This window comes from Callospermophilus lateralis, chromosome 1, assembly GCF_048772815.1.
Source record: "Callospermophilus lateralis isolate mCalLat2 chromosome 1, mCalLat2.hap1, whole genome shotgun sequence".
Lineage (NCBI taxonomy): Eukaryota > Metazoa > Chordata > Mammalia > Rodentia > Sciuridae > Callospermophilus > Callospermophilus lateralis.
Genome location: NC_135305.1, coordinates 212919594 through 212931985, shown reverse-complemented (window position 1 = coordinate 212931985; position 12392 = coordinate 212919594). Strand labels below are relative to the sequence as shown.

At 41.3% G+C, this 12392-nt stretch overlaps 2 protein-coding genes across 2 annotated transcripts; both read left to right on the top strand.

The window, feature by feature from the left end:
- Nucleotides 1–3114: 3114 nt before the first annotated feature.
- LOC143386807 (olfactory receptor 7A10-like) lies at nt 3115–4038 on the top strand. The gene has a single exon (XM_076841635.2). It carries the CDS (start codon nt 3115–3117, stop codon nt 4036–4038), a length of 924 nt encoding a protein of 307 aa, XP_076697750.1.
- A 5201-nt stretch (nt 4039–9239) lies between these two features.
- Nucleotides 9240–10169, top strand: LOC143386804 (olfactory receptor 7A10-like). The gene has a single exon (XM_076841633.1). It carries the CDS (start codon nt 9240–9242, stop codon nt 10167–10169), a length of 930 nt encoding a protein of 309 aa, XP_076697748.1.
- Nucleotides 10170–12392: the final 2223 nt, after the last annotated feature.

Genomic DNA, 12392 nt, shown 5'->3' with positions numbered 1-12392 from the left:
GCTGTCTTCAGATTGTTCCCAATACCTGGCATAAGGGCACATTTCTGCCACCAAATTAGGGTTCCCCTTTGCTTCTGTTTAAAAATTCCAACCCCCATCACTGGTACAGATCTTCTGTAGCTAGAGGATGTGAAAAAAAAATTCTTGTTTTCTTGAACTTTTACTGACTTTTAGCAAATATTTGTATATTTCATCAACATTTTGATTTCTGTTATTGTTATTGACCCATGTTTCTCCAGTGTCAATATTTTGACTGATTTTTTTTTACAAATTATTGTTTCTTCCTTGACTTTTGGGATGATACATTTGATCATAAAAAATGTAAATTTTATTTAGTGTCCTATGTTGGTCTTACTCCTGAGTTTCTTGCCTTAATGATTTTGCTCACTGGAGATTTTACATATAATTTTAGATGTTTAGTTAAAGTGAATTTCATATTTTTTGCACTGAGGTCTTTAACTTCTCTGATTATTGTTAAAATTTATGAGGGAGAGGTCCAACATCATTTTCTTCCATTCAGCCATTTATCTAAACTTTTATTCTAACATTTCTCACTACCTTTGTCATACATGCAACATCCACATACACTCAAACTCAATCCTGATTCATCTCGCAAGTGATAACGGAGCATTCAGTACCTGCCAGAGTATCACAGGAACATTGTCGGCCATATTCTGGTATCAGTTAATTGTTACTTTTTATTCTTCTGCAGTGCAGAGGATCCAGCCCAGCCCCCCCGCCCCATGCAAGGCAGGTTTTCCACCACAGAGCTTCACCCCCAACCCCTGGTTTAGTTTATTTTGGGGGCTCCATTCAATTTTGCTTAACACAGTTCTTTGGAAACCACCTTGATGAGTCGGGCTTCATCCTCCTTGTATTTATACTCAGTCTCTCACTTTCTTACACTTGTTTTGTGTCTCTGAACCTAACTTTGCAAACCTTTCTGAAAATGGAAAGGTCACTAAGGGGCGCGTATCTGTTGATTTGCATCTTGAATGACAGGAGCATAGATTAACGACGGCAGTACACACATGTCACAGCACAGCGCCCTCGGCATCGCATTAGGACAGATCACAGATCAAATGTGGTGGAGCTGTCACCACATTTTCAGGTTGGACAGGGAGCAGAACCAGGGTTGAAAAAAACCCATTGGATTTTTCAAAAAAAATAAAAATAGACATTAAATCCCTAAACCCAAGAAAAGATACCACATGAGCAAAGCGAGAAATGGGCCCAGCTCGCCCATTTGGGCTATTTCCAAACCAATCAGTCAAATAGGGGACACGTGCAGGAAAACCAGATTCTTCAGTTCCATGCATACTATGGTAAACTTGTGGTCCCTTGCCTGTATCCTTTGAGGCATTGTTAACTTGTCACCTTTGGTCATTTTTGTTGTGGGGTCATATTTCTATAAGGTATTGAACCCATAAATACATCACTACTTTTGACATTGGATACATTTCTTTCTCTTTTCTTATTTTTGCAGGACCTGCAGGGGCTGGGCCCTGGGCTGGAGCCAGAATCAAGGAGCATGTTCTTCCTTTCAGTCTCTCAGGGGCCTTCTGAGGTCATTGCCTTGTTCCCCAGCCACCAATGCCCACTTCGTGTCTCTATTCTTCGCTGTATTTGTTGGTCTCTCTGTCTCCCTCCCACCACCTCCCTCATGTTCTTAAAATGCAGAACGTAATCTACCAAGCTGTAACAGTAATTTCTCCATGTCTACTTCTCAACAGGAGGTTTACAGGAAGGACGTCCTGGCTGCCATTTCTGCATCAGGGAACAGTTAATCTGATCTGGCCAGCTTGCACTGTATACACTAGGAGCCTAACAGAGTGGTGAGGTCAGAGGCCACAGCAGTGTCGTGGTGTGTGTGTGTGTGTGTGTGTGTGTGTGTGTGTGTGTGCACGTGCATCATCCTCGGGGCAGGGCACTGGACTCCTATTCCAAGGTAATTCCTATGATGTGACCATTGGTGGCGTAAGTGGCCTGTCCGTTTCATTTCCCAGGCTGCCTTTCAACAAAATTAACAGTTTACATAATGGGGATGAAGGTCACTTGGTGTCTGGCAGTTTCAACCCCAGCAGAGAGACCACCTCATTCCTCAGTGTCTTGTGACACCATACCTTGTCATTATACCTTTTTTTTTTTTTTTAAATAACACATATAAAATGTATTATAAAAATGTAAATGAGCAATATTATTTTTATCATCAGGTAGCTGATTATAAAACTATTTATATAAAGACACTTAGGTATGAAAAACCTTACATGTACACACCTCTTTTTTATTGGCCTCTTCAGAGTGGGTCTTTGAGGCCCTTGAACACCTGAAATAAGTTCCTGTCTCAGGCCCTTTGCACTGACTATTCTCTCTGCTAAACCTCAGCCGATGACCTCCTGCCTCTTGCACCACCCTCTTGAGGTCTTTGTTCCAGTGTTACATTCTCTGCAGATCTTGCCTGAACATCCTTAAAAATACCGGCACTAGGTCTTGGGGGTGCAGGTCTGTGGTAGAGCACCTGCTCAGCACACAGGAAGCCCTGGGTTTCATCCCCAGCCCTGCTCTCTCCTTCATATCTGCTTCGTGTCCTTCATGCTCCTTCACCATCAGACATGCTATAAGATTCTTTTTTAAACAGCTTTCTTGAGGCATAATTAATACTCAAAGAACCACTTGTGATTAATGTGTACAATCCGGAGAACAAAGGTAACAAGTTAACATGGGCAAGAATATGCACAAAAAGGCAATAGATTACGATTTACTTATCTGCATATAATCTTTGCCCATTATTGGGATGTAGGAGCTTTTGTTATTCGAGTACTGACAGTTCCTAGGACGTGGTTAGCATTCCATTTAAACTTCGTCAATGTTAAGATATAATTTATCATTATCACTGCAGGATAAGTGACCCTCTGGAGAAAAGGATCAGAGCGGGACAGCAGTTCCTCAGCACTAACGGCTCGAGGAATGTCCTAAGAGGACAGATGCATAAACAAAGTGTAGAAATCCAGCTTGACAGGAAATATAAACTAACATATTAGACATATCAGTGCTGCTCATCTGTGTGACCAGAAGTCATGTTATTTTTCTCTTTCTGGTAGTTATATCCACTCCATGGAATCAGGAAACAATACAAGGGTCTCAGAATTCCTTCTTCTGGGATTTTCAGAGGACTCAGAACTGCAGCCCCTCATCTTTGGGCTGTTCCTGTCCATGTACCTGGTCACTGTGCTGGGGAACCTGCTCATCATCCTGGCCACCATCTCAAACCCCCACCTGCACACACCCATGTACTTCTTCCTCTCCAACCTGTCCTTTGTGGACATCTGCTTCACCTCCACCACTGTCCCCAAGATGTTGGTGAACATCCAGACACAGAGCAAGGCCATCACCTATGCAGGCTGCATCACCCAGATGTGCCTTTTCTTAGTTTTTGGAGAGTTGGACAACTTCCTCCTGGCTGTGATGGCCTATGACCGGTTTGTAGCCATCTGCCACCCCCTGCAATACACTGTCATCATGAATCCCAGACTCTGTGGTTTGCTGGTTTTAGTGTGCTGGATCCTGAGTGTCCTGCATGCCCTGTTACAAAGCTTAGTGGTGTTACGACTATCTTTCAGCCCACATTTAGAAATCCCCCACTTTTTCTGTGAACTCAACCAGGTGATCCAACTTGCCTGTTCTGACATCTTCCTTAATAATATGTTGATGTATTTTATTGCCCTGTTGTTGGCTTCTATTGCCCTCATTGGCATCCTTTACTCTTATGCTAAGATAGCTTCCTCCATCCGTGCAATCTCATCAGCTCAAGGCAAGTATAAAGCCTTCTCCACCTGTGCGTCTCACCTCTCCGTGGTCTCCTTATTTTATGGCACAGGCTTTGGTGTGTACCTGAGTTCTGCTGCAGCCCAGAGCTCACCCTCCAGTGCAACAGCCTCAGTGATGTACACCGTGGTCACCCCCATGCTGAACCCCTTCATCTACAGTCTGAGGAACAAGGACATAAAACAATCTCTGAAAAGTCTTTTTGGAGGGTAACTATAGAAGGGCCTCTTGCCCTGGGGCTTCACTAGTACCTGACTTTGATTGCAGGAGCAAAGTCTTAGAGCCAGAAGTTGGATTTTTTGTTTATTGTGAATGTGAAATGGTCATCATGTCTGCATTCTATTTTCTGAAGTTTTCATGACTCTAAATTCAACCTCTCTATACAATTATGTCCAACTCACTTTATTAAGCTTCCTGAACTCTCTGAAATCCAACAATTTTTTGCTTTGTTGTCCTGATTTTCTAAATTTATTCCAAAAGTTATTCTGAATATCAGACCAGAAATATTTTAAAATTACCATTTCTCTCATGTATTGGCAAAAATTCTTCTAATTAACATGTTACTACATGACATATAATGTGTTAATTAATCATGTTTCTTTCCCTTTATGAAAGCATAATTTTCTCTCTGTTTAAAATCTATCCTTCAGAACTAAGGCAATTCTTGCAACTTGTAATAGAAAGTCATCCAAGGTCACAGTTTTGCATTATCATTTGTTTGTATATTGGTACTTGAAAAGGGAGAAATGGTGGAAGGAAATCGATGAATTTATACTATGTCACATAAATATACCACTGTGAGTTTCACCTTTATGTACGTTTATAAAGCAATAATTAAAAATTGTAAATATTAGAAGGAAGACTAGTAGAATAGAGGAAAGGGAAGAGATAGAGGGAAGAGAAGAATGGAAAAGAAAAGAACCAGGGACCAAAGTGGAGCAAATTATCTTGCTTGCATGTGTGACTTGTCAGAATGAACCCATGTATTATCTACAACTTTAAGCAGTAATAAAAAATTTGAAAAAGAAAAATGCTGTTCTTGATAATTTCTACTTAATATGTGAGTGTACTTTATTGGGGTTTTGGAAAAATTGTTTTTACGCCAACATATTCAAAAGCTCTATGAAGTAGGATCTAGACTTCTTCTAGAGATCCTTATGCTGCCTACCAAATGCCTTTTTATAGAATTATATGAGTTGTCATTCATATCCCTGGAGTAGAGTATTCACCAGGATAGGGGGTGCACACCTTTAATCCCAGCTACTTGAATCCAAGTTTGAAGACAGGCTGGCTACTTTGAGGCTGGGAATGTTACCAAGATATTGGCTCAAAAAAAAATAATAATAAAAGGTCAGGTTATGGATCCCAGTATTAGACAACCTCTGGATTCACTTCAAATTAAGGTCCCATTTGTACTTTATAAAAAATATTTATTTTGAGACAGAGTGTGTCACTAAGTTCCTGAGGCTGGCCTAGAAATTATAATTGTTCTAAATGGGTCTCTGGAGTGGCTTGGATGACAGGTGTGTGCCACCTTGTCTGGCCAGTCCCTACCTGGTGTCTAACATTTGTCAGCCCTGTTTCTGCAGTGGAGATGTAGTTCATAATTGTACTAACACATAAAACAGACTTCATAGAATAGATTTCAGTAAAAGTGATACTGCCCAGTTCCTATCAGGTGTTGGCATTAGGCTAGGGTGCATAAAAACAAACTAACCACCTCAACTTGATAAATATTTCAAAATGAGAGGCTGAATGGGAGCTCTTCACTTCTGTTAAAACTACAAATTTCCTGATAGTGTTTTGGTTGTGAAGGCAAGAAGTGTAATGACCAAGGCTTTTTGCCACCGGAACACAATTCTTAACCTTGTTAAGATGGCATGACTATTTTCTGGTACTTTTTTCACACCACAGGTTTATGATTTGAAGACACCTGAGCTCCAACAAAGATGAGCTCATCAGTGTCAGACTGGGTCACAGGAGGGATGAAATGCCAGGAAGCTGGACCTCTGGAAGGCAGGTGGGTCCATGGAGGAGCAATAAAAACTAGGTTCCCTGGGTTATAAATGGGTCTCCTGGGAACAGAGAATCCACAGGAAGAATTTCCTGTCTTTCCAGGCCAGTGTCCCTCGTGGGAACAAGAGAGAAATGAGCTAATGAGCAGATATAGGGAGCTGTGGCTCTCTGCTCTGACATGGTCCTCAGTGCACAGCCCTGTGCTGGACAGGATGTGGTGATGTCCTTTGAGGTCTCAGGTCTGGGTGCCCAGGAGCCCAGCACTGGACTCCTTCCTGCTGTGTTATCCAGGGTCAGAGCTTCAGTCACCATCAAGCCCACCCAGGCAGGTCCTTGCACATCCACAGGGGGACCTTCCTCCCAGAGTTGGTCTCCAGGTGAGTCTGAGAGCTCAGTGGACACTGCAGGAGAGCAGCAGAGAGAATGGAACCCGAGACTCTTTAGCTGAGGTCAGTGGAGACCCAGGCCTACCTAGCCCAGAGCAGGGCTGCTATGGCCACCTACTGTCCTGATATCACAGGCTGCATTGATTCAAAACAGTTATTTGAGAAATGGTCATTGCACTGGTTAATGCAGGGTTCACTGATGACCATGAAATGGTGCTAACAGAGGCTGAAGAGAAGATGGGAGGGAGGCATCCAGAACTTCCAGAGAAAGAACAGGAGTCCAGGGATCTTGGGAATTAAGGGAGCAGAGGAATAGGGATTAAGGGTGGAGGGACAAGAAGTTATGTTAGGGCAGTTTTAAAATATGTGTGTGCTTAAGATGAGAAATAATTGATTGACTATTTATTATATACAAAAATCCTGGTTAAGGATCTTGCAAAAATTATCTCACTACAAAAATTCATGGAGCACAGATTTTAAAGTACTGTTTTCTCTATAGTAACATTAAAAAACATAATTGATAGGCAAATAGAGATATGCCTATAGCTTTACTGTGGAATGATTTGAAACCTATGAGGCTGAATATCCCTGTGGTGTGTTAGCTATTTCCTGGTGTGTTGCAAAGGGCTGTGTCGGTTTCTCTATGGTGTATTTGGCAGCAGTCCCCCACCCCTCTGCTTTCCAAGATAGCCTTTTAAAGAGATTATTTGAATTCTTTTCTTCTACAGACTGCCTATTTTAATGCATATAGAGATATTTTAGTTGGGAAAGTGTGAAAATATTTAACTAATTTAAATTCTAGTCTATCTAGTAATTGTATTTGCCTTTTCTGAAACTATGAGTGATGAATACTCTTTCTTTTTCTGGTTTTGCTTTAGATAAAAATGGTAGTGAACATCTTGTGCACCCCTAGTGCTATGTCACATTGCATAACATTTCCAACTTGTTTTCGTATCTCTGTATTGCTTACTGTGTCTTTTGTTGTTTTCTGATCAGATTCATTGCTTAGAAAGGCATCACCTTTAGGCATCATTGAAAAAACATTCATGTTTATTTCCCACTGGATCCAAGCACATTTTGTCATTATTTATCATATTCTAATGTACATTATTTTTTAATGAGAGATTATTCAAACTTTATATATTTTCACCCATGTGCAGTTTATATGACTTCCTTCATTTTTTATTATTTCTGGGTTTTGGCAGTGTATTCTTGAATATTCATAACCCATGTTGATATCATTAAAAAATTCCTATTTTACATCTTTCCTTTGGATGTTTTAGATTTTTTATTCTATTTTGTTTCAAATAGTGCACGCTGAATGAATGTATTAAGAAGTGACACGGAACCCCATCAACATGTACAGAATAATAAATAAGAGAAAATTTAACACTCAGTATAGTAGAATGAAGGCTGGTGGTCAGCAGAGGTAGGAAAGGCCAGGGGATTAGCCAGAGAGTCCTGATAACTGCAGCTGTCCATAGTCACAGGAGGAAGTGCCCCCCTGTCCCAGCACAGTGGAAAGTTGGTAGTCTGAAGCCATTTCTCATACATTTTTATGTCCACTGACTATTGGGGTAATTTTTTGACTATTAAACAGTTTCAAATTGTATGTTTTGATATGTGTTTGTCTTCTTATACCTGAGTGTCTTGCCTTAAATTTTATATATAATGTCTAGATGTACATACTCAACTTTTATTTTTTCATTTTTACACTGAGGTTTCTTTAATCTGATTTTTGGTAAATGTGTGAGCTAGAGATTAACTTCATCTTCTCTGACACAGATGGCTGTTTTATAAGGTTTTATCCTACCATCTAGCATTTTCCTATCAGGTGGCTATTTAACTGTGTTATATGAAATGTCCACATGCTCTAGACTTCACTCTCAATTCATTCTTAAGAAATAGTTGAGCACTTATCACCTGTCACAATGGCGTAGGAACATTATCTGCTATATCCTAGTGTGACAAAGTCTTTGTCAATTTGATTCTTATTTCATACTGATATTTTAAGCTTGCTGTATATCATCTTTTTTCAGTTCTTTCAGTTCTTTTTCAGCTTCTTTTTGTTTGGAAAACCAAAAAAACAGCAGCCCCAGTGGCTCAGGATTTTGGTTAGTGGAGAGCACTTGCAAACACAGAGAAGGCCAAGAGTTCACACAACACACACACACACACACACACACACACACACACACTCACATACACACACACACACATACACACACACACACAACCTCTCCATTATACCTGATTTTGTTTTTCTCATAGTTGCTTCACCCTCAGTCATGCTATGTGATTATTTCTGTTTAAAACAGTTTTATTGAGTTGTAAATATTTAAAGGACCACAAGGAGTTGATGTGTATAATTCAGTGAGGGAGCACAATTGCCAATACTTGTGATATACGATTAGCACCAAAATGCAATAGACTGTGATTTGCCTCTGTGTGGATGTGCTCTGTCCATCATTGGGATATAGGAGCTTTGGTTGTGGAGGCCTGGACAGCGTCTGCAACGTGTCCAGAACTCTGCATGTGTTCCTCCATGGTAAGAAGTAATTTCTTATTAAAAGTGTACAATGAATGAGCTACGGATAAACGCTTAGAGTTAGACAGAAATTCCTACTCAGTAATGGCACTAGGGATGCCCTAGGGTGACAGACCCTGAAATAAAACATAAATGAATTTCTTGGCTGGAAAATATAAATTCTCCCATTTCTGGTTTTGTTTTTGTTTTTTGGTACTGGGATTTGAGCCCAAGGATACTTTACCACTGCACCAGGGCAGTCCTTTTATTTTGAGACAGGATCTTGCTAAATTGCTTAGGGCCTTAATAAATTGGTGAGGCTGGCCTTGAGCTTGTAATCCTTTAGCTTCAGCCTCTGGAGCCCATGAGATTATAGGTATTTTCCATCATGTGTGGCTAAATAGTCCCATTCAACCAAATCAGTGGTATCTATATGTGTGAAAAGAAGTCATGTTATTTTTTTTCTTGGTAGTTATATCTACCACATGGAACCAGGGAATAATACAAGAGTATCAGAATTTCATTTGCTGGGATTTTCAGAGGACCCAGAACTGCAGCCCCTCATCTTTGGGCTGTTCTTCTCCGTGTACCTGGTCACTGTGCTGGGGAACCTGCTCATCATCCTGGCCACCATCTCAGACTCCCACCTGCACACGCCCATGTACTTCTTCCTCTCCAACCTGTCCTTTGTGGACATGTGCTTCACCTCCACCACCATCCCCAAGATGCTGGTGAACATCCAGACACAGAGCAAGGCCATTACCTATGCAGGCTGCATCACACAGATGTTCTTTTTCATGGTTTTCCTAGAGGTGGACAACTTCCTCCTGACTGTGATGGCCTATGATAGGTATGTGGCCATCTGCCACCCACTGCACTACACTGTCATCATGAATTCCAGGCTCTGTGGTTTGCTGGTTCTGGTGTGCTGGATCCTGAGTGTCCTGCATGCCCTGTTACAAAGCTTAATGGTGTTGCGACTTTCCTTCTGCAAACACGTAGAAATCCCCCACTTTTTCTGTGAACTCAACCAGGTGATCCGACTTGCCTGTTCTGACACCTTTCTGAATGATGCTGTGATGTATCTTGTAACTGTGTTGCTGGGAGGTGCCCCCATCACTAGCATCGTTTACTCCTACTCCAAGATCGTGTCCTCCATCCGTGCAATCTCTTCAGCTCAGGGCAGGTACAAAGCCTTCTCCACCTGTGCGTCTCACCTCTCCGTGGTCTTCTTATTTTATGGCACAGGCCTGGGTGTGTACTTTAGTTCTGCTGCAGCCCAGAGCTCACCCTCCAGTGCAACAGCCTCTGTAATGTACACCGTGGTCACCCCCATGCTGAACCCCTTCATCTACAGTCTGAGGAATGAGGATGTGAAGGGAGCCCTGAGAAGACTCTTTGGAGGGAAACTGTAGGAGGGTTCAGAAGCCCATGCTCAGGACTGCAGGCCGCAAAGCCTTGGAGCCAGAGTTGGGGTTTCTGATGAGACTGGGAATGTAAAGCTTCTACTTTCTGTTTATTTCCTGCAGTTTTATCGCTCTGATTTCAACCTCTACCATTTAACAACTCCCTTTATTCCGCTTCCTGGTTTCTCTGATATTCAATAGTTTTTCACTTCATCTGATTTTCTCAATTCTTCCAAATGTTGGACAAGAAATATTGAAGTTATGGGACAGGAAGGATTTCTTACATCATTTCTTCTCTCTTGAAATATTGTGTATTGATTAATATTTCTTCTCTTTTACTGAAAAACATTCATTTGTGTTGCTCTGTCTGTGGAGAAACAGCCCTATATACCTGAGGCAGATTTTGCAATTTGTAGTAAAGAGAAATGTGGCATTGAAGTGTTTCTCCTTTGCATGATCAATCCTGTGTGTGTCAATGCTTCAACCACTCCTCTAGATAATTTGGACTTTAGTATAGTGGTATTGCTTGTGACAGATTATTGGGGACTAAAAATTAATTTAAAAATTAAGCCATTTTATTCAAAAGTTCTATGGATTAGGATGAAAACATCTGTGGGAGATCATTATTCTGCCTACTGTAGGTTATTTTTTAGAATGTTATTAGTTGTCTCTCAAGAGTCCCTGTATAGAATTGTTGGCTGGACATGATGGAGCACACCTTTAAACCAAGAGTTTGGATGCTAAAACTGATGGATCATCATTGTGATGCCAGCCTGGGCAAGTTAAGGAGACCCAGGCTAAATAAATAAATAAATAAGAGTCAGGGCATATAGCCTGGGGGTAGGCTACTTCTTGGTTCAATTCCCAGTACCATGAATAATAATAACAACAACAAAAATACACAGAAATCAATACATCCTCTAGAGTGAGCGAGCATACTTCTATTCAAAAATAATGCACAAAAATAATGACATACAAAAATATTTTGGGAGGAAAAGACTGAAAATTACCTACACCAGATTATCACACAGCATCATAGCCCTTGCTACTCAAAGACAGGACCACAGAGTACCAGGACCACCCTGCTCATGTTAGAATGGAGAGTTCCTGCAACCACAGTACACCTGTGGTCTCAGAATTGGCATCTAAACTTGCATCCCTAGTAATTCTTCTGCATAATGAAAGTGGTATATAATTGGTTTTGATTGCCTCTTCACAGTTGACATTGAGGGGCAGGGTGATTATTTGTGTTGGGAGCTGCTCTGGGTGAATGGTAAGTACCACTGTTCAGACATTGTTAAATATTTCCAGGGAAAAAAATATCTCTAGTTGAAAACCATAAGCTCAGATTTTGAGAAGTGGAAGCATCATGCCAGAATTCAGATGAAGGTCCCATCCCTGCTCAATATATAACATTTTTCAGCCCATTTTCTGAGTGTAGATGAAGGTCATAATAGTATCTATACATAGAAGAGATTCCATAGAACAAGCTTCAATAAAGTGAAGTTGCCCATTTCCTATCAAGTATTAAGCTCAAGTTATGATTCCATAAGAGAACAAATTACATCTCAGTTAACACTTTTAGGTGAAGGACTGAAAGGGAGCTCTTAACTGGTGTTAAAACTATGATTTAATGATAATATGTAATCGGACCTGAAGGCAAGAATTGTAATGCCTAAAGCTTTAGACCATAGGAACACAACTCTGACTGTTGTTAAAGAGGGCATGACTATTTTCTGGGAGGTCTGGCTCTTGTTGTCCACCACAGGTTCATGATTCGAAGACACATGAGCTCTAATCAAGACAAGCTCATCTGTGTGAGACTTAGAAAGCACTTTCAGTCAAAGGACGGATGAGGTACCAGGAGACTAGACCTGTGGAAGGCAGGAAGATCCATGGAGGAACAGCAAAAACTGGGCTCTCTGGGTTATAAATGGGTCTCCTGGGAACAGAGAATCAGCAGGAAGAATTTCCTGTCTTTCCAGGACAGTCCCTCGGGGGAACAAGAGGAAAATGAGCTAATGAGCAGATATAGGGAGCTGTGGCTCTCTGCTCTGCTGTGGTCCCTCAGTTCACAGCCCTGCGCTGGACAGGACGTGGAGGTGTCTTTGAGGACTTCAGTCTGCCTATGAACCTGGCACATGACTCCTTCTTGCTGCGTTTTCTGGGCACAGAGCTTCAGTCACCATCAAGCCCACCCCGGCAGGACCTTGCACTTCCACAGGGAGACCT

Bases quoted from the DNA above. Each gene is read 5' to 3' on its own strand.
- LOC143386807 (XM_076841635.2), top strand. From the start codon at position 3,115: ATGGAATCAGGAAACAATACAAGGGTCTCAGAATTCCTTCTTCTGGGA.
- LOC143386804 (XM_076841633.1), top strand. From the start codon at position 9,240: ATGGAACCAGGGAATAATACAAGAGTATCAGAATTTCATTTGCTGGGA.